We start from the raw sequence: 24440 nt of genomic DNA on the forward strand, positions 1-24440 counted from the left end.
CCTCCGGCACCGACAAACGCCGGGCCGGAGCTAAAGTTTCAAGCTTTGGTTTCTAGAGAGATGGGAGAGCGTTTAGCGTAGAGAGAGAAATTTTTTTTTTTATTTTTATTAAATAGCTAGATACGCTGTTCTAAAAGGGTGTGTTCTTAGGATATGTGTCTCTGCATCGCTCTTATTTTAGATTTTTTATTATTTTGTATTCTAAAAAACTCTATTAAGGAACCTTAACGGTGAAATTCTGAAACAAAAATTCTTAAAAAGTAAATATTATTATTTTAATTTATTTTATTTAAATAATTAAAACTAAATGTTTAAACCATTATCTTCTTAACAGGTGAAAGGAGACGTTGTTTGGGAGTTTTTTCCCACTATTAATTTAAGGATCAATTGATGTTTTTTTCTTAATTTTTGTTTATATTTATTTTCTGTAATGTGTAACTCATTAACAAATCCCTATTAGACATGGTCATAGCACCTTTCCATTGGAGGTATTTGAATTATGGATCCGAACCGACTTAGATCAAAAGGAACCAATCGAAATCCAAACCTAAAATTTTTAAATATCTAGTTATGTCCAAATGTTTAGGACTCCACGGACCAGAATCAAAAAATTGATCCATTGATCCGAATACCTAAGTTTATTCTTATGTACATTTTATAAGACTTACATTTATTGAATCGATTCAAAGTTATCTTGATAGTATTTTTATTTTTTATGTCCGCTTATCTATATAAAATCGAAAATATGTAAATTGCATATTTTTAATTTGTTTTAATTTTTTCCTTAGGAATGGGTTGAATAATAATGTACTCAAAATATTGAGAGGAATAAAATGATTTATGTTAGATGCAAAAAATGTCGGCTGATATATTGATAGGCAAGTGAGACATTATTATGTGATAAACAAATTTTGGTTAGCATAAGCGAATTAAGTGGGATTTGATTAATTAAGGTAATATAAAATAAAACATTTCTAATAAATAGGTCTATAATAATCTTTTTAAATAGATTTTTTGAGATGGTTCTCTTTTAACAATATAGATAAAATAGTGTAACTGTTAGTTACTCTACCAAATACACATAGAAAACATGTTTTTCTGTCTCTCACCTTTCTCTCAATTTGCTGTATTTTTCAGATACCCATTCCATCCGAATATGCCCTTCCAAATATGCAATTGGCAATACCCCGACATCCGGATTGCTTAAATTAACTCGAATTCTCAGCTCTACGTATAGGTGTAGCGAATGGCAAAGGAGTCAAGTGTGGCAGTTAAACAAAATATCGGTTGAGTAATATTTTTAACAAGCGTTGTATAAAATAAAAATTAATACTTTTTCATTATATGATACCAGATACATAAAAGAATTGATGTGTTTTTCTGACTCGTTCTACATTTGATCAGACTCATTTTAAACGGCGGAACAAGTAAAAAAAAGAGTATTTAATATTTATGGTACATCAACAAACGGAAACCTGGTAATTCGGTAAGTAATCAATAGAATATCAATAAAACCAAAAAAAAACAAGTCGGCACAACAATATCAATGATAATCAAAGCAAGCCGAGACAATAAGTCAATAATATCCCATAATGGGGGTGATTGGTTGGGCTTTATCTCCATACTTTAGCTTTATTTATTTTTAAATCACTAAATTTTACCAATCATGCTTTAGCTTTACTTTTAAAAATTAAAGTCTACATCAAGTTTTTATTTAATTTTACCAATCATGCTTTAGCTTTATTTTTAAAGCTACAGCAAAAAAAATAAAGCAAAACTTTTTATTATGCATTTTAGGCAAAAATGCTACATCATATTTTTATAGGCTGTAGAATCTGTAAAATGTAAAAAAAGATATCTATAATATCAAATAAATTATATAATCATAATAAAAACTTTTATAAATATTTTAATTTTGAATTTGAGTGTTTTTTTAATTATTAAGATATTTAAATAATATAAATATTATTTGCATATCACTTTTTAAATTACAAAATTTTTTGATAATTTATAAACAAAAATATTAATATAAATTATTTTAATTCATAAAATAATAATTTTATATATACAACACATATTTCATATATTTTATTTTAAAATATCTACAGCCTATAACTTACAGCTACAACAAATTTAACTACAACAAAAGTCTCTGCAGAAAAAGTCTACAGCAACAACTTTACAACTACAACCAATTTATCTACAACTAAACATCTACAGTTAAATTTTTTAAGCCACAGTCGAACCAATCATCACCAATATCAATGATCAATAAAAGCAAGTCCACACAATAAGAAAAAACATCCATATCAATGCACTGCCAAAGATTAAGTATATGAATTTGTGTGGGTATACAAATAACAATAGCTGGAACTTGTTGTCTTTTTACCAAAAATAGGTGGAAGTTGGCATTTATCAACGTAATTAAATGTAAAATCGAATACTACAAGACACAAAACGTATTCACGGACCAGAACGAGTCAGCTCTGATGGTAAAGAAGTTGTGGCTGTAATTTCCATCACCCGGGTTCGATTCGCGTTGAGAGGGACTATTTACATTGTTTGGGTTCCCAGCAAAAAGGTGAAAACACCTTTTTTTACACCTTTTATTGAGCTCAAACTTATTGTAACTTTCTGTTACAATGTACCGTCTTTGTATATACGTTAGCTAACCCCAACGAGTTAACCACCTAATACATTGAATCAAATTTAACCAATACTCTAATATGCTTCACAGATGAACAACTTTTGGAAATTTCGTTATTATTTAAGATAAGACTTTTACAAAAAAAAAATGAACAACTTTTGGATGCACTGATTTTGGCTTATTTTGGGTTTGTCTTTGTTTCTTATATTCTCGGGCAGCTTAAATCAAAATAAAGTAAGCTACAAAAAAAACTTATCAAAGGAAAGTATTAACTCCCAATTCATAATACAATTTGTTCAAATTTAGATATTTATTATACCATCCTTTCTCTTTCTTTTTTTTTGGTAAAAATGTAAAGATATTATTACCAAGTTTTTCAAATTTTTTTGACAAATTTTTGGTAAAAATGAAGATATTATACCATCCTTTCTCTTTCAGTTGACCTTTTTAGAAATTTGATTTTGTTTTGATATATTTGTATTTTTCAGAAATTTAGACAAAGAATGATAAAAATTACTTCTCTTATCCTTCTATTATATATGAGCTGTCGTATAAATGGTGTGGAGTGAATTAATTTTATAGACATTGTGTTTTTTTGGTGCAACTTATTATAGGCATTGTGATAACTTTCTAAAGTTGTGTGAAAAGTTCTAAAAACATCACTTGAAACAGAACATAAATATTTTATTTTCGAGGCCTAATTAACAACAGACTTGGGCATGTATACTTTGACGAATTCATAATCTGATAACAGAGAAAAGAAAATCGGCTTAACAAAAAATAAATCGGCGTAAAAAAAAAATTCTACTTCTTATCATACAAATACGTGAGAGAAATTGTTTAAGAATGGATTTCACAATAAATGTTCAACATGGCAAGAGAAAAATTACAGTTTTCTAAGCAGTGATCTTAATATATTTTGTTCTTGTAATCTATGATTTATCAACTTGAAACATTTTAACCATTTAAATTTTTCTACCAGTTTAAATATATTTTGTTCATGTAATCTATGATTTATTGAATAAAGACTTTCAGATAACCTATCGCCGATTTCATAATATTTTCATATATGTTAAATTCAGATTCAACACTTATCACTTCTAAATAACAAACATAAACCATATCTAGTATCTTGATTTTTGTCATCCCATTCCAAAAGCATATTCAAACTTGGACAAAAAGAATCATTAAAGTTGAAGAACTCCAATTAATGTTAAAATTTATAAAAAAAATTCACCACTTGAAAGGATAAAGTTGAAGAACTCCAATTGCCAATTGATGTTAAAAAGTATGAAATTTTTGTTTCGATATCAAAACATGAACTTTTTGTTTTGGAAGAGAAAAGAGGTGGCTCCACTGAAACTACAATTCGATATCTTTTCATGGATCTGTTGGTACATTTGGAAGGCGAGGAACGACAAATTCTTTAATTGAAAAGTTGTATCCCCGATTGATACTCTCTAACACGCGTCTCTTGAAGTAGAATATTGGAGAAAGGCTAATGAAAGAGAGGAAGCAAACGAGGATCATGACGACCCTCCTACTACAAAGGTTGACACAGTGCTTCTTTGGATATCCCGAATCCCTACCTGTTAAATTGATGCGTCATAGATCGATAATGGCAGTGTCAATGGCTTAGGGTGGATTCTTAAGAATCAAATGGGTTCTGAATATTTTGGATTACGGGCGTGCAGCAGGAGCCTCTCAACTTTATATGCTGAGATGGAATGTTTACTTTGGGCAGCTTCATGTATGAGAGACATGAGGATAACCTCAATACGGTTCGAGACGGACTGCTCAGACTTAGTGAACATGACTACAAACCTAGTGAACTGGCCAACTTTCGAGACAGAGATCGAGGTGTTCCATAGATTACATGAGGGTTTCGAGGATGTGAGCATGTCTCATATTCCTCGGAGTAGGAATGGTCGGGCGGACGCGTTAGCAAAAAAGCAAGGAGCAGAGGCTATCTTTTTTTCTATATAGATCAGATCCGACCAGACAGAAATGCTCCTCAGAGAATCAGCTCATCTGACCACCATTTAGTCTAGCATAGATGGACAGCTGACAAAAAAAAAGGTGAAATTTTTTACCACTTAAAGTGATAAAGTTGAAGAACTCCAATTGACTTTAAAGTGTATAAAAAATTCACCGCTTAAAGTGACAAAGTTGAAGAACTCCAATTGATGTTAAAATTATGAAATTGTTCACTGCTTAACGTGATAAAGTTCTGTAAGTATGAACCTTTCCACCACTTATCAAACCTTTGCTACATGATACATCATGTAAGTAACGTGTTCTTCCCAAGCTTAGAAAGTTACAATGCATCAGTCAATACAAGATGAGCTATGTCACTTTTGTCCCAATACTGTATCATAAATACTCTTTGAGCTTTATAATAATTTACTCTCTCACAATATGTTTGTAAAGGCACCAAATGCTGAAACTAACCTATGTAAAACTTTGGTTTTTTAGCAATACAAAGTAACCTTAACCAAAAAAAGAGGATTTCTGGCATAATTCTTGTCTGTAGACTAGTAGTAAACTTTTATTCCATAATACACATTATCTATAAGCCACATGATACATATGCAATACGAAACTACATAGTAACATACCCAAAATAGAAAGCTGAAAAACCAATAAGCCCAAAAATAGTTCGTAAGGGCCTTTCTTCCACTATACATAGACCAAATTCTCTTTATCCCCAGCTGGCCCAGCCCCAGATATACAAATCTTTTGATTTTTAAATAATTAAATAAATTTTGTCATCTGATATTACGCGAGTATATTAAGAATCACACTCGCAGCGCGTGTACTCTCCGTACGTAAATCGTACAGCCGACTCTGCGACTCTCCTCCGTGTGCTGCTCACTCGCTATCATTACGGTTATAACGGAACGATATATCTATACATACATGTGTATACATATACACACATAACGACGAAAGACCTCTCTGCTTCTTCATCAACTTCTCTCTGACGAACAACCATGGCGGCGATCGTGAAAACGGAAATGCAAGCCGTAGGAAACATCCAGTCCTCGAGCCTCGCTTCGCTTTACGTCGGCGATCTTAGCCCCGACGTGACGGAGGCTGATCTCACCGCCAAATTCTCCTTGACTGTCCCCGTCGTCTCCGCTCATCTCTGCCGCGACTCCGTCACCGCCAAATCACTGCGTTACGCTTACGTCAACTTCGATTCCGCCATCACCGGTAACAAAACAAACAAACTCAATCTCTGTGTTGATTCATTCGATCATCTCTAGTTTAGGTTTTCTTGCGATTGATGATGAATCGCTTTTCTGATCGTGTTAGCGTCGAATGCTATGGCGTGCTTGAACCACACCGATCTGAAGGGGAAGACGATGCGGATAATGTGGTCTCAGAAAGACGTTGCGTACCGTCGTCGTAGTGGATTGGGGAATCTCTTCGTTAAGAATCTTGACAGCTCCATCACTAGCAGCTGCTTAGAGCGGATGTTTAGTCCCTTCGGAGTCATACTTTCTTGCAAAGTCGCTGAGGAGAATGGCCAGAGTAAAGGCTTCGGTTTTGTTCAGTTTGCTACGGAGCAGTCTGCTGTTGCTGCTCGTCTTGCCTCCCACGGCTCTATGGTTGATGGCAAGAAACTGTAAGTTGAACATGATTTTTATTAGTAACTGAAGGTTGATGATGAACGTTTGATTTGGTGTGTTTCTTTCTCAGGTTTGTGGCTAAGTTCATTAACAAGGATGAAAGAGCTGCTATGTGTGGGAATCAAGAGTTCACAAACGTTTATGTGAAGAATCTGCTCGAGAGTGTTACAGAGGATTTTCTCCATACGATGTTTTCTCAATGTGGGACGGTGTCTAGTGTTGTGGTTATGAGGGATGGTATGGGAAGATCGAGAGGTTTCGGATTTGTCAACTTCTGCCATCCAGAGAATGCAAAGAAAGCTGTGGAGTCTCTCAATGGAAAACCACATGGTAACTTAACTTCTTTGCCTGCACTTAGCTAGACAAGAGTTTCTGATTTTGGAACATTCTTTTGGTAATTAGGAACGAAGAAGTTGTTTGTTGGAAGGGCTTTGAGGAAAGCTGAAAGGATGGAGATGCTGAAACAGAAGCACAAAGACAACTTTGTTGCCAAGTTTAATGTTGGTTGGTTTAATCTGTACGTGAAGAACTTGAGTGAAGCAATCAACGAAACAAGGCTGCGAGATATATTTGGAAGCTATGGGAAGATAGTCTCAGCAAAAGTGATGCGTGATGAAAATGGCAAGAGTAAAGGATTCGGCTTTGTGGCTTTCTCTACCCTTGACGAGTCCAAACATGCTAAAAGAGAGCTCCACGGTAATACTATAACTAACAACGTAGCGTATCTCGTATTTCCTCTAAACCAAAGCTGATATATATACTGATTCGATCTGGATTTCTACTACTGCTTACAGGATTTTTAGTGGATGGACAGTCACTCGTTGTTCGAGTTGCTGAACGTAAGGAGGATCGCTTCAAGAGGATGCTGCAATATCATCCAGTACAATCACGCCATTACATGCAAGCTGCTCCTGTCACTTCACGAGCTCAGCCGGTCCCGCCATCTATGGAGTACAAGCAATATTATGGAGTGCAGCCACGCAATTACACGCAAGCTCTTCCTGTGCCTTCACCAGCTCAGCCAGTCCCACCATCGTCTATGAGCAGCCCATATGGTTACTTGCAGCCATTCCATATTGGAGCATACTACTACCCTATGGCCACTCAGGTACCACAGATGTCGGGTCACCAAAACATGACTACCTACGTAAGTATACATCTGTAGCTTCAAAGCAAACACAAACCCAGTCTTTTGCATTATGATCATTCACTCTTCCCTTTTATATAATTCAGGTTCCCGCTGGCCAAGCTCATCTAAAGGAGAAAAGATCAGTTCAACTAGTCTACAAACGCCCGGTATGAATTTTCTTTACTCATCTTCAACGACAACAACTGTGCTGAATCTTTCTTATATCTCTGAGTTTCTTATGTTGAAATGTTCAAAACACTGGCTCTGATGAAAGTTAATAATACCTCTAAGTTGTTGATATGTTCTGCAGGGTTACACCACCTTTGTCAAGAGTGGTGCTAAACAGAAACTGGTCTTTAAGGGGCAAGGTGACAAAACTTTAGAGGCAGGCACTTGCTCCACCAAAGGGAAGACATCTGCTGAAAAACGTAAAGAAGTATCATCGCATTTGATGGCAATGTTGACACCAAACAGGAAGGCTGCAGAGAATTTAGCAACACTTGAAGTTGCTTAGCATTTTCCTTCCGGCCCCCTCCTGCTGTGGCTTGATCTTTTCTTACTACTTAGGAACCGTTCAAGAACTTCTATCTTTTAATCACTTTTGTTTTTGTACAAACGAACAAACCACAAGAAGGGTTGGTTGTATATAGTTTTCTGGTGTGGTTGTTTCTCAACTTTTGGTTTTCGTGCAGTAAGTAATCAATCATCAATTCGTTTATAGTAAATAGTGGTGGACTTGATACATAAATTCAAAAGGGAAATAACTGTGTAAGACTCAAGGTTTGACAGAAACACAGCGGATTACAGAAGACAACGTAATAGATCAACCAATGAGAGAGAAGCCCTGTCCAATCAAAGAAGTGGCAAGAATCTCATTGGCAGCTTCAGAAGGATGAACACTGTCCCAGAACACATACTGAGTAGCATTGGTGCATGTCCCGTATGATTTCGGATTGCACAAGAGCGAAGTTGTCTCGACTGTTCCTGTTCCACAACATCCTTTTGTTGCTTCCGTGAATCCTGTTCAAATAATAAAGATAAATGTGTGTCATGGATCATCTAGAGCAAATGTTATAAAATTATGTATCATTTTTGTGACGTACCCGATTTAGCAGGGGACTGAACAAGATCATAGAGTGGGGTGAAGATGTCAAAGACAACAATCTTTAGACCAGAGTATTGCTTCTGAAGCTTTGAAGCTGCTGCGTTAAGCTTCTTGTTGAATTGCTGAGCATCTGTGTTGAGTCTTGAAACACAACCTTTTTCATGGTATCCGAAAAGGGTTCTTGCAGCTGGAAGACATCCCGTTGGAGGCAGAGATGTCACACCGATCTTCCTTGCCCCAACCGCATACACTTGCTGCATCCACAAAGATTCACAGTCCGTTTTGATCAGGAGTGTAGAAGGAGAATGAAAAAAAAAAAGGAGAGTAAAATGGTACCTTGATAAATGTAGAGAAGTTATCAATAAGCATAGATCCGTACTGATCAGCAGTGTAGAATTTGTTAACAAGAGGATTCACATAATAATTTTGAACAAAGTCACTGCTTCCTGCACTCAAGAGATAGATTGATCCCTTTATGATCGTATCAGCTTGTTTGCTTCCTGCAACTTTTATGAGCTTGCTCTTGTACTCCTTGTAATACTCAACTTGCTGGTACAACGGAATCGCGTGCTGCCAGGAATAAAAAAAAAGGAACACAAAATCAGAAGAGAAAAAAAAAAAAAAAATGTATCAGATGAGGAAGAACAGTCACTGACATTGAGAAGAGCGGCTTTGTCATCGTAACCTGAGGCCGCTGAAGCGAAATTAGCACCAATGAGAAGGTTCTTGCCTGAAGCTTCGGGACTTAGATAAGCTGGTGGGTATTTAGTGAACCCTAGTGTCTCAGCTGTAACACAGAAACACAAAGAACTTCAGTTTGAAGCAACTTCAAAAGATAACTTGAGCTACAAGTAACAACTTTTTTTACCAGTAATATCAGTGGCTAATTTGCCGTTGCAGAAACGGCCGGTGGGTTTGTGGCCAGCAAAATCACGGCCATAAGGAGGGTAATCAGCTCTGAAAAGGGTTGGAAGATAGTTGTTGTTTCCGACATCAACTACAGAGTCACCAAATATTATCATTCCAGGAAAAAGACTCGTTGGAGCATCTTGAGCAAATGAAATTTGCAAAACAGAGTAGGTTGAGACCAAGAGGAGAAGCAAACACGACGTCATGTGGTGATCCATGTTCTTGCTTTGGTATGTGTGAAAATGGTTCAGTTTGATACATATATATACATAGAGTAAGAAGAAGGTTACACAAAGACAAAGAGGTTAGGGAGTTTAATGTACTTCAATGTTGTGTCAACTCTCTGTATCTCTCTCTCTCTCTCTCTCTTATTCAATGTTTCTCCAACCATTTTTGATTTGTGGAAACAATTGAACGAGCCTGTTCTTCCTTTTGATTGTTTTATACGTAGTTTTATTAAATTGATTTACCTTTTAAGTGAAACAAAGGTGCACATGGATGCCATAAATATGAGCTGGTGTGTGTTTAAACTTTAAAGTGAGGAAGATGGAGGTTGTGGTAGTGAGTGAGATATAGCTAGGGCTAATAAATGAGAGTGGTTCGACGTCGCTTTAGACATTAAAATAGTTAACTAATCAATAAATATCAAGAAGAACATCTGGTTATGTAAAAGATCTACCCAACACTAGGCTCTTCTGTATTTATTTTTCATTTTTCCAGGCAGAGAAACTTATTGCTCTCTGCTTCTAAAAGTCAGCGTTACTGTGTATCTGGTGTCTACTATACGCTGAAGAACTTGAGATATTTCTCTGCAGTTTAACAAATGTTGGACCATTTTAAGAGCATCTCCAAAAAGGAACTCTATTTTGAAGTTTTCAAAACTCTATATTTGAAGTTTAAAGGTGTTCTTCTCCAAAAGCAAAACTTCAAACTCAACTTCAAAACTATTTGTATTTTATAAAATGGTCCTTATATTTGTCATAACTAATTTCAATTCACAAAACTTTTGTAAATAACTAGCACATATATAAACATATTACAACAATATTAATTAATAAAATATTATATTTAAATATAAAATATTATATTAAAATATAAAATATAAAATTTTAAACAAAATAACTTAATTAATATTAAACTTCAAGCAAAAATCATATTATTTCATAAAGTAATTTTCGTAATGCATATATGATATACTAGTGCATTTCAAAGTAAAAATGGCTCTTCTCATTTTAATTTGTAGATTAAAGATACAAATTGTTGAAATCATGTGATATTAATATTTGTAATACATTAGATTAGAACAAAAAAGTAAAAGAGAAACATAAAATATTGCTAAAAGACTAACTTTTATCGATGATATTAATACTTGTGAATATATTCAATATGAACAAGAAAAATTGTACGAAAAGACATCATCAACAACAACCATCTTCAGTTACACAAAAAAAATTGGACAATATTTAGAAATTTTGACGGTTCCGGATCAAACTTACCTAACTATTAGTGTTGTTGTAATATTTAATTTTGTGTAATAGTTATGTCTTCATGTAATTTTTTAAAAGTTTTTTTTGTTAAGTTTCTTTTGTATACTTTTGTTACTAAATCTAGTTTTATATATTTTAAATCTTATTTTAAAGTTTTATTTAATTTTATGTGTTGACTTAAATTTTATAAACAAAACTTAAAATATTTATGAGATGTAATTTTTATAAAGATTAAATAATAAACAAGAAAATATTTATGAATCATAAATGTGATGTGTAATTGTAGAGACCAAAATGCAAATAAAAATATGAAACTTCAAATTTGAAGTTTTGAGTAGTGAAACTTCAAATATAGAGTTTCACTATTCAAAACTTCAAATTTGAAGTTTTGAAGTTCCTTTTTGGAAAGCAAAAAACTTCATATTTGAAGTTATAGAGTGTCTTTTGGAGATGCTCTAAGAAGAAACGTTTTATTTATTCCTCTGCATGGGACTTTTGCAATGTTGTATGGTTAAATTTATTTTTCCCATGCATAAGACCTATATTTATATAGTTAGACTCTCATCGTATGAAAAACTAGGATATGTAAAACTAAGAGTACTTGATTGGAGAAGTATTATCTCATTAGATTCATGAAAGAGATTAATGAGTTATAGTATTGGCTCTATATAGTTTGCATCCAACTATCGAACCCTTGTATGTGTTTTTTTCTTTTTGCTTTTATAACCAATAGCAGTAGCAGTAGCAGTAGCAGTAAAGACTATACTTTTGAAGTGCATCTAACATAATGAAATAAAGTAACGTATCATGGTAAAAGGCGAATCGATAGATGCATGTTTGTTTTGTTGTATACCGTTGTTAGTGGAAGACAAAATGCTACGAATAAGTGGTAATCTTGAATATATGATCTCTAAGGAGAATATTGGCCATATAAGGAAAAAATTTAGGAGAGGTTTGGACCGTTTATTAACATACATAATATTAAAATCCAAGATCTTCTTTATAACGTACATTGAGGAACTGTTTTTATTAGTAATTTCTAGTATAAAAATCGCTGACGATTCCTCAAATGTCTCTCTCTCTTACTTGGACCTACGTGCTGTCTCCTTAGGCCCCGCCTGTCTTGCCAACTGTTCATTATAAATTTTTAACTCAGTGAATAATTAAACACTTATTATGATTAAAAAGTAAATAATAAAAGATCATCACATAAGTTTTTTTTTTTTTTGAAAAAATAAGATCATCACATAAGTTGTGATTCTGTTAAGCTTAATTGATCATTGGCTTGCCTGGAAATAATGTTCAAGCTTCTTTCTCAACGTTGCGTGCTCTTTTTTCACTTGCTGGAAAGTCCTCAAGCATCTGCACTCGTCGCAAGTATGGAATAAGTGAGAAGATTAAGTACAACAAACGTTCAAGGTTCAATGGGTTAATTACTGCAGTTTTAACCCCATATGTTTTACTTGTTTTCACTTTGACCCCGTGAGTTTATATTTCTGTATAAAAAAGCTAGTAGGCAGGTGTTAATGGAATGATACCCTTCGGCGTTTCCAACTCTGCAGTATTCCCTAAACATAGTGCATTCAGTTTTCACCTTACTCGCACCAATGCTACAAAAAGAGAAAAATGCACGTTATGTGACTGTTAACTCCGTTTCTAACAAAAGTATCTATTATTTAATAGTTCTAAAACTTATAATTCAAAATAAAAGTATGTCTAGTAAATTTTGTCATTTAATCATAAATGAGAATGGAAGTAACTTTCAGGGTGCTGGTGCTACACTCTTTTTACTTATATTAAAAATTTATTCAAAGTACTCACTACTCCATCTGTTCCACAAAGATAGATTTTTCAGTATTTTCACACATATTAAGAAAATACATTAAACTACCATAATAAATATATCGTTTTCTGTAATTTTCAATTTTCGATAACTTTTAACCAATAGTAATTCAATTAATTTTCTTGAAGTTTACAATTTTTTCATAGAAAACACAAGAAATACATTTTTCTGAAACAAAATTTTTTTCTAAAATGTCTATCATTAAGGAACAGATGGAGTATATCTCATTTCTATAATAAGTGTATCAAAATTAAGGGGAATATTTACCTGCTGCTGCTGCCCTTAAACTGATGCATGTAGTTATCCAGCCGATTGAAATCAAATGATCCTCTTTCCCTGGATTGTGATTCTCGTTTATTAGAAAACTTGAAATTTTGTGCACAATTAGAAACATCAATATGAAAAGGATAAAGGTACTCACAGCGCTTGGTCAATGCTATTGATTAACCTAGCTGAATCTTTGAAGTATAATGTGGCAACTTCTTCAACAAAATTAGGGTTTACATCATCTTGGAGCTCTTCTAACTCCATGAATTGTTCGTCGAGAAATCCCTGCATGCATTTTCCCATTTTAGATTTCAATTGATTCATTTTCATTTATTGAAAAAAATTGATAACTAGTTCAAATAGGAACACAAACAGTAAGCAATAAACTTTTAAAACCTGATCAAAGAGGGACTGCTTAATGAGTGCCACTTGCCTCTGCATTTATGTTTTTTTTATATATATATATTTTTTTTTTTGGGGGGGGGGGGGGGGGGGGGGAATACTTCCTGAGAAAATATTAATCTTTTAATTTGCTTCTTTTGTTAGGTAATTTGAGTGGCAATGCAATACTGAAATGGTGGAAAATGTGAGCATATATATAGGGGAGGGGAAGAGAGAATATTGATAATTAATTCCACATTACATCAAAAAGGAGAAGTATAAAAGATAAGAGAATATATATAGAAATGATGGGAACCTGCAACGTAAGGGACATGAATTCTGTACAATGCTACAAAAATAAAAATAAATTGTGTATTCGTTAGAGTATCAGCCTATTTCGATGACAAATGGATGCATTCCTCAATATTTTTTTCTTTTTAAAGGAAAAAGACATGCTCTGTATTTAGGGAAATTGCATCATGTATACATTAAACAAATTATAATTCATTAACTAATCAAACAAAAATTCTTCTTCATCATTTCTATATTATAGACTATATTACTATTTCTTTATTTATTTTTATCTTTTACTTATTTCTTTCCCCTTCAATATTATTTCCTAAATAGTTTCTAAGCTCTATAATAAATCAATTTGAAGATTCAACTGAAAAGAGTATAATATTTTAATATATATAACATGATTTGAATTTTTTTAATCAGATAAAAATAAATAAATAAATAAATAGTTATTAAATTTTTCGTCATAGTATATAGAACATATTGTTGTTCTATTCTTTTCGTTGATATATTTATAAAATAATATATTTTCTCTTATAGTTTCTATAGTAAGTTTATACTATTTTTTACTAGTTTTATACAATTCGGAAAATCAGATTCTGAAAATTTAGCATGTATTCAATCATTTATCTGTGTTGTCTACCCATAAATTTCTTTCATTACTCAGTCTAATTTAATCTTATTTAAGAAACTATCAATATATATTCATATATTTTATAGTATAATATTAGGTATTTATACTAGCTATCTCAAAAAATAGAATAATAATCAAATGGTATAACAATTTTCTGCTCATAGCTGGAAAGATAAAAAAGAATACAATGATTTTAGTTTTCACTTCATTTTCCAATTATAGGTGCTATATACTTAATGATTATCGAGAACTTGGTTAGTTCACGAATTTACCCTTTTAATTGTTTTTTTTTGTTGTATTTGTAAGGCTATTCGAATAGTGTCTTGGTATATTACTATGCATCTCTGTAATCTCTATATGACTTCTTAATTAATTATTGTAAGTGTATTCGAGTACGTAGTGTCTTGACATAAGTTCATATGTATAGTAATATATTAAGATACCATTCAATTACTATAGTCTAAACTTATAAACTTATATATTCTTGATGTCAAGAAAACTTATATGCTCTTAGTTACTGTGGATGGACGATATATTGCCCATAGTTATTACAAAATAAAATTAAAAAATAATCAAAGTATCTCATGATTGGCGAATATCATCTTATTCAATTACTTATCCCATAGACAGGTAACTGCGAACCTTAACGCTAACGTTGTTACTATATAAAACACATATTTGGAAAGAGGTACAAGATATATAGAATTTTTCTGAAAGTGAAAAGGAGAAGATTAGTATATAATTCAAGAGAACTATATTCTCAACACATAAAATGACCATTTCTGTCTTGGTTAATTACTGAATATTATATAATGATTTGCGGAAATCTTGTCTTTTTGCCAAGGAAAGGCTAGGGCTTGTGCCGATGCGTGTGTTCCGTACTTCTTATTCAATCTATTAATTTCTAACACTTAATACTATTTCTTTTAGTTGTCAAAAAAATATATATGTCTTTTGAATGGAGGAATTATGATACATATCGGCAACGAAAATTAGACAAAAAATGTTATTGGAAATAAGGAACAAGTATCGAAAAAGGAAAAACTGAACTAAAAGTGTGAGCTAAATGATTGACAGAAAGATGCATACATGCATTATATGTTCCTTCATCGTGAAATCGAATTACAGATGAGAGAGATTGATCATATACAAATGTTCAGCTTTATTTATTCCTCCGCCCACCAAACCAAAGTTTCACTTAAAACTTGTCTACATACTTTTGGTGGAAGTGGGTTTAGAATATAAGTTTTGTTATTGTTTGATGTCTCTTCTCGATTATTCTCCTTAATTCCGACCTTCCATGTAACAACAAGTACCTTATACCAAAACAATTAGATCAGAAACATGCAAAAATTTGTGAAAATACGTCAGAAACATGCAAAAATTGTGAAAATACGTCAGAAACAATAATGAAACAAAATTGACTTTTTTTTTGTTACTGGAAACAAAATTGAATTAAGTTTTGTAATTTATACCAAATATTTGTATTTTAATGTTTTATAAACTATGAAAAATATAATGCATAGAATTGTGACAATTGGGTAAAAGAAATTGTTTGAATGCATTAGAGCATGCCCATATGCAAATTCTAAACACAATATCTCAAAATAAAAAAATTTAAAATTAATGAAAACTGATGAAAGAAAAGAGACAAAAAAATTCATTTGGGAATTTTTAAGATATTTTTAAGAACTCCAAATAAATATTTGTCACTTGATTATTGGTTCTATTATTTAAAGAAAATTAAAAATAAATACATGATTATAATACTAATATTTTTTCTTTTAGAAACTGTCATAGTTTCTTACCAATAAATTTATATATGTCGTCAACTACAAGAGTTTAAACCATGATAGATTTTTACATATATATATCGTTTAAAAGGTCCTTATCTTTTTCTATTTTAATGATCTTTCTCTATTTTTGTACCACTATCTTGTATCAATATCTTTAATTTTTTTTCCAACATCAATATCTTTAGTTATGTTAATTAGTTTGATGCTTACTGTTCATTTGCCGATAATTTCTTACTGATTTATATATGTCGTCAACTACAAGAGTTTTATTTATTCTCTCCATACCAATTATAAATAATTTTACTCTTTAAGAGAATAAATGTAGAGATGTGTAGTTTCAGTATATTGTAGAGATTTAGTTTCAGTATATTATTAAGAAATAATAGACTATAGGCTAGGCTAATAATATACCTTTATATCCATATTTAAGACAAAATCAGTATTGTGATGCTTTAGAACGCTAGATTTTTCCACAATTTATTTCATATGATTGAAAGATTAATATTTAATGATTTTTAAAATGATAGATATTCTTTGGAAAGGTGTCATGAGATTTTTAGTTGGATATACATGATACGAGGATTTTATCACTAAAGTTATTACAAGGAGCTATTAGCACCTAATCTGAATCAAGTATTTTGTAAAGGGTACAATGTTGACTGGTTGGTGATTGAAGATGACTCGTTAAATATTAAAATGCCGACACGCAAACAAATATTATTTGGGCATAATTATCACTCAATTTACACTTTCTTAACAACATAAATTCGAAAATAACAGTCTTTGAAAGCAGTAACTTCAATCATCTATCACCCCCTTAAATAAAGTATATGCTAAACAAATTTATTTTATCCTATATCACTTTCATGAATAATCACACACTGCGATATTATGAACATGATTCCCCCCAATCCGAAAAAGTTATAATCACATACAATTATTAAAAGCAAATAAATCTCTGACAACGACTAATCACAATCGTAAAAGTAATATAAATTATACAGCCTAGTTTACGTTAAATCATAGGGGACCGTCTTCCGACATAGCATGTTATTCATTTTCATTTACTCATCCCAACTAAAAATACCATCATATCAACATTGGTACCGAATTATATAGTACTTTAAAATAACATTGATCAAAATATATAGTAAAAATAAAAATTATTATTTTCCACTAAATATAAAAGAGAAAAATTAGTACTTTCTATTTTAGAAAAATTAGTACTTTCAATTTTAGAAAAATAGAGATGAGTGAAAGTAGTTTTCTAAGAGCAACCTCAACGGTTGGGATTGTGCACTAAGGTCCTAATTTAAATAAAACTAATAATTTATCAGAATTTATTTATTTAAATAAATCATAATGTTTGATAAAAAGTAAATTCATTTGTATGGTGACATGTGTGCAAGATAGTTTTAAAGGGTATTTAAAAACATCTAGTATTAGAACTTTTCTACTCTCTCTTATCATTCTCTTTTTTTTTTTAATTATTAAGAAACCCATAAAATGTCACCGTTGGAGGTCTTTTAACTACTATTACTAGATTTTGATCCGCGCTTCGAAAGCGCGGATTTTGTTTGGGTTATAAATAAAGTTGGATATGAATTAATATTTTAGGTATTTTTCGTCTTTCGGCTTTTCGGATACTTAAAAAAAAAATTTTACTCCTAAATATCCAAATTGACCTAGACTATTATACGTACCTAAATTACATGTATTTTAGGGTTATTTGAATTATGGACTTGATTTGATTCGATTCCAAAAGGAACCATAACCGAAAATATTTCAAATACCTAATTGGATCCAAATGTCGAGGACTCGAAGAATTCGGATTTTAAAAAAAAAGAATTACACAACCTAAACCAAAAACCGAATGAGTATTCTAAGATATCCAGAATGTAAATATATATTAGTTATAATTTTAAAATCAGGCCGATTCAAGTATTACAAACATGACAAACGTGTTTCAGATACATTGGTTATTTGGTTATTTTCAGGTTTATATACATCAGAACCGAACATAACTGTATCTGAGAGGACCGACTCGAACCCTACCCAAAAACTCAAAACTCTAATACTCTAAAGAACTGATTCGTACCCAGATGGGTACCCGGATGCTCATTCATAAACTTAGGCCTGGACGTTTGGGTCTTTGGGTTGGGTTTGGTTCAAATTTTTTCGGGTCTGGATCCTAGAAATTTGGATCCAATAAGTATTCGTAATTTTTTTTCGGGTTTGGATCGGTTCTTCTCGGATTCGGGTCTGTTTTTCTCAGGTCTGGATTGGTTCTGGTCTATAATTAAAATACATGTACAATACTCTTAACTTTCGGATCCAAATTGAATTCATGTATTTTCGGATCTTAAAAGTACATGATATACCCAAACCCTATAAAATTTAGTCGAAATTTGGTATATATATTTAAAATTTTACAAAATAACTTAAAATAAATGATTAATAATTAAAATAAAATATTTTTAAACTCTAGATTTTACATTTTAAGCTTCATATTACTTGAAAATGTAACAAAATAATAACAAAGATTGTTTGTAAAAAGATATTTTACCTAAATCATAAAATAAATATAGAAAATAGAACACAAAAAATCATAGTTTTGAATATTCATGTTTTTAAGTCAGTTATTAATTGGTTTTTATCATGTCGAGTCTATTTGTTTTTTTTTTGGTTCAGGTTCTTTTGGATAGAAGAATTTCTGATCCAATCCATACTTTAAATTTTCGGTTTGGTTTCGGATCGAATATTTTTGAATCAGTTCCGGTTTCAGATTTTCGGTCCGGGTAAAATGTCCAAGCCTGTTTGATTTTGATGATACAATAACTTCTTAAAATTTTATACTAAACCGTGGCAAATCTTCATTAATTATAGAAAATTTGTGGTAGTTTGAAGTTTATATGTGTATATTTTGGTCTATTTCATTTATAATGAATATGAGACTATATTTCACATATATTTTATGTTTCTGTATATTGAAAAATAATGAGATGATGCAAGTATATTAGTAGAGTTACGTTTACCAAAGTTGTTAGATATTTGGTAAGATCCAGTAATCTTAGTTTAAATAAAATCCAAATCATATCTAAAGATCTCAATTAAATTCAAATATTCAATCATCTAAAAATTATAAGAAATTATTTGATCAATAAGGTAATAGTAGATTTTAAGCTTTATATTAAATTATTATAGTTAAATGGTTTGTTACGATTTGTTCCATATCATACCAACATGAGCTTTTTTACAGTTTATTCAAATCATCTCTGTTGATCTCAATTTTTTTTTTGAGTTTTATCATCGTTTAGAAAACAAAGTAAACATAGTAATTACTGTAGTTTGTGTTATACCAGATAAACCCATATAGTATGATGCTAACATGTTAAAAATATGGAAACATAAATCTACTTATATAATGAATCAAAATGTGATAACAATGTGATTTTATGTATGTATTTTCTGAACGTAAATACATTATTCAAGCTGTTAAAATGACGGGTGACATAATAATTTATTGGAGAGTTGATACAATTATTGTTTTGGTTTGTGTTTTAGTCGACCAAACCATTTTGAATAATACGTTAATTTACTAAGGTAATCTTAGAGAAATATTTGGTCAATTATATGATAACTCAAAAAAGGGAAGGAGTAAATATAGGCAAATCTATGGTATAATGTTATGAGTCAATTAGCTAAAAAACCACAAAGAAGTTAGAAAATAGGTAAATGCACATGATGTGATAAGCTGTGTGTCTATGAACAAAGATACCATAGTATGGGGTTTAGGGTATTGAGTTAATTATGGGAAAAGTTGTGTATATGGGATGCAATTTCACTAATGTTATTGACTAACTTATTGTTACAAATATACAAGATAAGACCAAAAAAATATTTAAATCTAAGAAAAGGGTGCAACAACTTTTTTTAAGTAGATTTTTTCAGAATGATTCCTTTTTAATAGTATAGACTAGATTTCCATCCGCACAACCGTGCGGAAATATATTTTTACATTTATATTATAGATATTTGTTTTACATAATTACTATATATTTTTAATGTTACTCACATATTTAAATATTTGTATAATTATGCCAAATATGATAATTTTATAGTTTTCATGCTGTAAATTAAAATCATCACATATATATGTTGCTTTTTATATATTTGTGCTATTGAATTTGCGTTTGATTACTAAACTAAATTTTTTAATGCATGAAACAACATATATGAAAACAATTTTGTATTTAATTTATTATAATCATGATCCGTAATTCAAATCGCTAGATTTTCTTAGTAATTTTTTAATGTTTATTAATTTTATATAATAAATTACTGTATATTAAAAAATTTAAGATAAGATAAATTTTTATACATGTATTATATAGTTTACTAATATTAACCCGTTCAACCAATATATTATATTTTTAACATAAATATTTTATATTTATGAAAATAAAATATGTTAACTTATCAATTTAAAATAATTTTATCATATTTTGTTCAATATAACGTTTTTATTTTAAAATGATAGATATTATTATAAAATTGATAAAATAGGATATAATTTTATTCTTTTAGTAACATTTCATTACTAATTAAAAACTTAGTTGAAAATATTTATATTCAATTTATGACAATTAAGATCTTATTATAATCTTTTTCAAGAGAGTTTGTTAGAATTTTCAATTTTTTTAAAAAAATTAAAAGATATAAAAGATATTATGATTAAAGTAGTTAAAAATATTATATATATTAGCATTAGTGATATACATTTAATAGAAAATTTAAATGATGGTCCAAATAAAAATATCATTCATCAAAAAATCATGATTTTTATTTTATTAGAAAACAAATTTGAAAAAATTAAAATAGAAATAAATATTTATTTCTAACAAAATCTTTAAAAATTATTAGTAAATGTATTTTTGAAATTAATTAATTTCATTTTATTTAAATTTTCATTTATAAACCAAAACTATATTCAATTTTAATTTCTAATTATATTTTATGATAATTTAAATTAAAACTAACTAATTTTCAAAAGTAAATTTAAAAAGATTCTAAGAAGATTTTAAAAATATTTTGTTAAAACATTTTAAATAAATTCATTTGTATTTCAAATAAAAAGATAAAAATATTAAAAGATATAATAATGAATTTATGTAAAATATGATATTTTTTAGGAATGGTCCAAACTAAAAAATCACACATGGAAAGAAAGAAGTCATGACTTCTGTTTTAATATATTAGATACGTGTAAAACAGTAATGAGTTGAAAATGTTCTAATTGCAAACATGAAAGTAACTGCCACTATCAAGGGGCTATATATCTAATCTTTGTTATATATGAGGCTTTAAATTTGTTTATGGAAACTTATGTGGATAAGGTTTATCAATCTATCAAGTACTACATAAATCAGACGTTGCATCGGTCTTATTGCTACTTAGTACTTAGGAATTTTTAGATAGTACTCAAATGGTAGAACTCCGTGATTTTCTATGTTTAACTGCATCTCGACAGTGTGTCGATGTTTATAAGCTTTATAATCTTTAAAATTTAGTACAGCGGATCCCCTATATATTAAAGGAGAAGCATTTTTAAAACTTACCTTAAAAGTTATTGGTAAGGATTGTGACGTGGTGACGTGGCTTCACGAGAAGTTTTTATTTAGTAAAACGCTTAGGTGTCACGCAGAGAACGTTTCTCACCAAAACAGTAAATTTAATGCGTTCACACTAGCATTCCTTTAAAAGAACTTCATACCATCTACACTTTTCTCGACGAACACTTTTGCGTAATAAACCTTCAGCTTCAAATTCGATTAGTTGATTTATCAATCCTTTCAATATAATCATAGCATCAATAAAGCTTCCTTATTCCTCTATACGTTTCTGTTAAAAACGGTAACCCATCTGAGTCGACAGATCCGTAGAGACGACAAAGCAATGAAACTTTAGTACGATGCCATGTATCAATTAAAAAACCATTTTCTCCGTACCTGCCTTCATGCATTTAGCAGAGCACTCACGTTCCTCATTGCCGAAAGAGGACGTTGAGAATCTATTTCTAGATAAATGTGTCATATTGTGTTTTGTTACTGCTCGATGGGGTGATCTCTGTTTCGATGAGATTGAATCACTATAAATCGTCTCGGCTTAGTGTATTAGTCTTCTCGATCAAGCAATATAAGCATGTGAATGCCACCACCTTTGCCACCATGAGAGCTATGCATTAGACGACCTTGAAGATGGGAAGAAACTTCTAGAAACGAACCACCAGCAAGTCTCACGTGCTGGTCGCATCTGGAACAACCTTTACAATTTTGATGGTCGAATAACCTTCAATTTTTTTTATTACGCAACTATGTTTTCTGAATTTAAAGGAGCTATACTTTTTTTTTATTTCACACAGTTATTGTTTTGCTTATAATATGTTATTGATCCACCTTTTTTCAATTTTCTTAGTCCCTAACTCCGTAACTACTACAACGTGATAGACGAAATATAAAAAAAAATATTTTTCAAAGCTTCTTTTCAAACTTGCAAACACCATATATCAAATTTTAATATTAGTGCACCCATTATAAAAAGTCTCTCTCTTCATCCATGATAACAATCATACTTTTAGTTCTATCGCTTAAAATATACTTAATGTTATACATAATCATAATATATAATTTTAACATTAATATAAACTTCTTATCCCGGGTTACTATCTAGTAGAGAAGTGTAATCCAAACATATTTTTTTTGTTGACAAAAAAAATTAACACACTTTCTTATCGCCATTCGAAACCGAAATATGAAATGGTGAATCAAAAAGGTCAAAGATGTATCTCACTTCAACTAGCTTTCTCGTATATTAGAGAAACTGAATACGGTAAGACACGTATCATAAACTTTTCTGAGAAAAGTACTATCTGCGATACAATGATTTGAAACGACCAGGCATAAAAGTATTTGAAAATCTATTTGAGCGTTTGACCGTCTATGGAAAGTTGTTTTAACTCCAAGAATCCTTCTTAGTTTATGGGTCTCCTACCCAGTTTTTTTTATCTATAAGGAGAGCCAGTGTGATCCGAGGCTTCGAATGGTGACGAACCGCCCCGCACCGCTATGAATAGTAACAAAAATCTTTACATATACTTATATACCTATATATTTTTGTTACTATTAATACCGCACCGTACTTGTTCCGCAGTTGACTCGCTCGTCATCATTCAGAGCCTCAGTATCAAATTTAGGCAGTCAAGACCTTTTTACTACTATTTTGGCTACGATTCTAGAGTTACCCACTTATTGTCAGCAAACAGTCGAGTTTCATCAGAGACGGTTTGGGTATTTCAATGTTGGCCACTTTGACTATATTTGTTGTTTCGAGCAACAGTTGTAGGGTTTAAAGTGAAGCTTCTCTCCAAGTCCTTTCACTCTTTCAACACATTTATCATTTATTTTGTTGTAGTATTTTCCGTTTATTGTTTTCCCATCGAATTTATTTCCGGGTGTAATCGTCTAAGCTTGTGGAACCTTTAATTTTAATATAATCAGTTTGTGCACACAAAAAAAGCGTTTGACCGCCTCAGACATGCACACAGCTGCCGTTGGTATATGTTGCATCCATTCTGAACATAAAACCAACAATACACTGGGGATATCAATTCTGTACCGGTCGTTCCAGAAGCAAAAGAGGCGGTAGATTGACGCATATTATTGGAACATAATATTAAAAAGTAAATCAAGATTAGTGTGAATATAGATTTGGAGATATATTGACACATTGCACAACTTTAACATCACAGAGTAGCTTCTTTGGAATATTTTTTTTAGGGAACTTAATTATGGGGGCAGAATTACAATCATTTGTAAAAATCGACTTTAGAGTTCCTTTTTTTTTTGAAATTATTCCTAACGCAACATTGATTCTCTCTATCTCGAGGAGAGAGAGAGAGAGAGAAGAGAGCGAGAGCGAGAGAGAGAGAGAGCAGAGAGAGAGAGAGAGAGAGAGAGAGAGAGAGAGAGAAGAGAGAGAGAGAGAGAGAGAGAGATCGAGAGAGAGAGAGAGAGAGAGAGAGAGAGAGAGAGAGAGCGAGAGAGAGAGAGAGAGAGAGAGAGAGAGAGAGAGAGAGAGCGGATGAGAGAGAGAGAGAGAGAGAGAGATCATCGAGAGAGAGAGAGAGTAGAGAGAGAGAGAGAGATCTCCTTCTCTCTCTATCTCTCTCTCTCCTCTCGCTCTCTCTCTATCTCTCGACTCTATCACCTCGCTATCTCCTCTCTCTCTCTACTCTATCTCTCTCTCCTCATT

At 31.3% G+C, this 24440-nt stretch overlaps 3 protein-coding genes across 4 annotated transcripts; 1 reads left to right on the plus strand and 2 right to left on the minus strand.

The window, feature by feature from the left end:
- The first annotated feature begins 5517 nt into the window (after positions 1-5517).
- On the plus strand, positions 5518-8085 carry LOC106452213 (polyadenylate-binding protein 6). Its single transcript, XM_013894268.3, has 7 exons — positions 5518-5863; positions 5966-6278; positions 6353-6612; positions 6685-6978; positions 7077-7429; positions 7516-7578; positions 7722-8085. Exons 1-7 carry the CDS (start codon positions 5641-5643, stop codon positions 7923-7925), a joined length of 1710 nt encoding a protein of 569 aa, XP_013749722.2. The 5' UTR covers positions 5518-5640; the 3' UTR covers positions 7926-8085.
- An 18-nt stretch (positions 8086-8103) lies between these two features.
- On the minus strand, positions 8104-9888 carry LOC106452214 (GDSL esterase/lipase APG). The gene is made up of 5 exons (XM_013894271.3): positions 9385-9888; positions 9173-9303; positions 8853-9086; positions 8515-8770; positions 8104-8431 (listed from the first exon to the last, which is right to left on the minus strand). Exons 1-5 carry the CDS (start codon positions 9641-9643, stop codon positions 8235-8237), a joined length of 1077 nt encoding a protein of 358 aa, XP_013749725.1. The 5' UTR covers positions 9644-9888; the 3' UTR covers positions 8104-8234.
- A 1898-nt stretch (positions 9889-11786) lies between these two features.
- On the minus strand, positions 11787-14324 carry LOC106345372 (histidine-containing phosphotransfer protein 4-like). 2 transcript variants are annotated; one of them, XM_048779770.1, is made up of 6 exons: positions 13419-13814; positions 13177-13307; positions 13023-13091; positions 12451-12522; positions 12202-12274; positions 11787-12042 (listed from the first exon to the last, which is right to left on the minus strand). In XM_048779770.1, exons 1-6 carry the CDS (start codon positions 13461-13463, stop codon positions 11995-11997), a joined length of 438 nt encoding a protein of 145 aa, XP_048635727.1. In that variant the 5' UTR covers positions 13464-13814; the 3' UTR covers positions 11787-11994. The 2 variants fall into 2 exon arrangements, with proteins under 2 accessions (XP_048635727.1, XP_048635728.1); XM_048779771.1 differs by lacking the exon at positions 12451-12522 and having other exon boundaries at positions 13419-14324.
- Between the last annotated feature and the right edge of the window lie 10116 nt (positions 14325-24440).

This window comes from Brassica napus, chromosome A5 (assembly GCF_020379485.1).
Source record: "Brassica napus cultivar Da-Ae chromosome A5, Da-Ae, whole genome shotgun sequence".
Taxonomy (NCBI): domain Eukaryota; kingdom Viridiplantae; phylum Streptophyta; class Magnoliopsida; order Brassicales; family Brassicaceae; genus Brassica; species Brassica napus.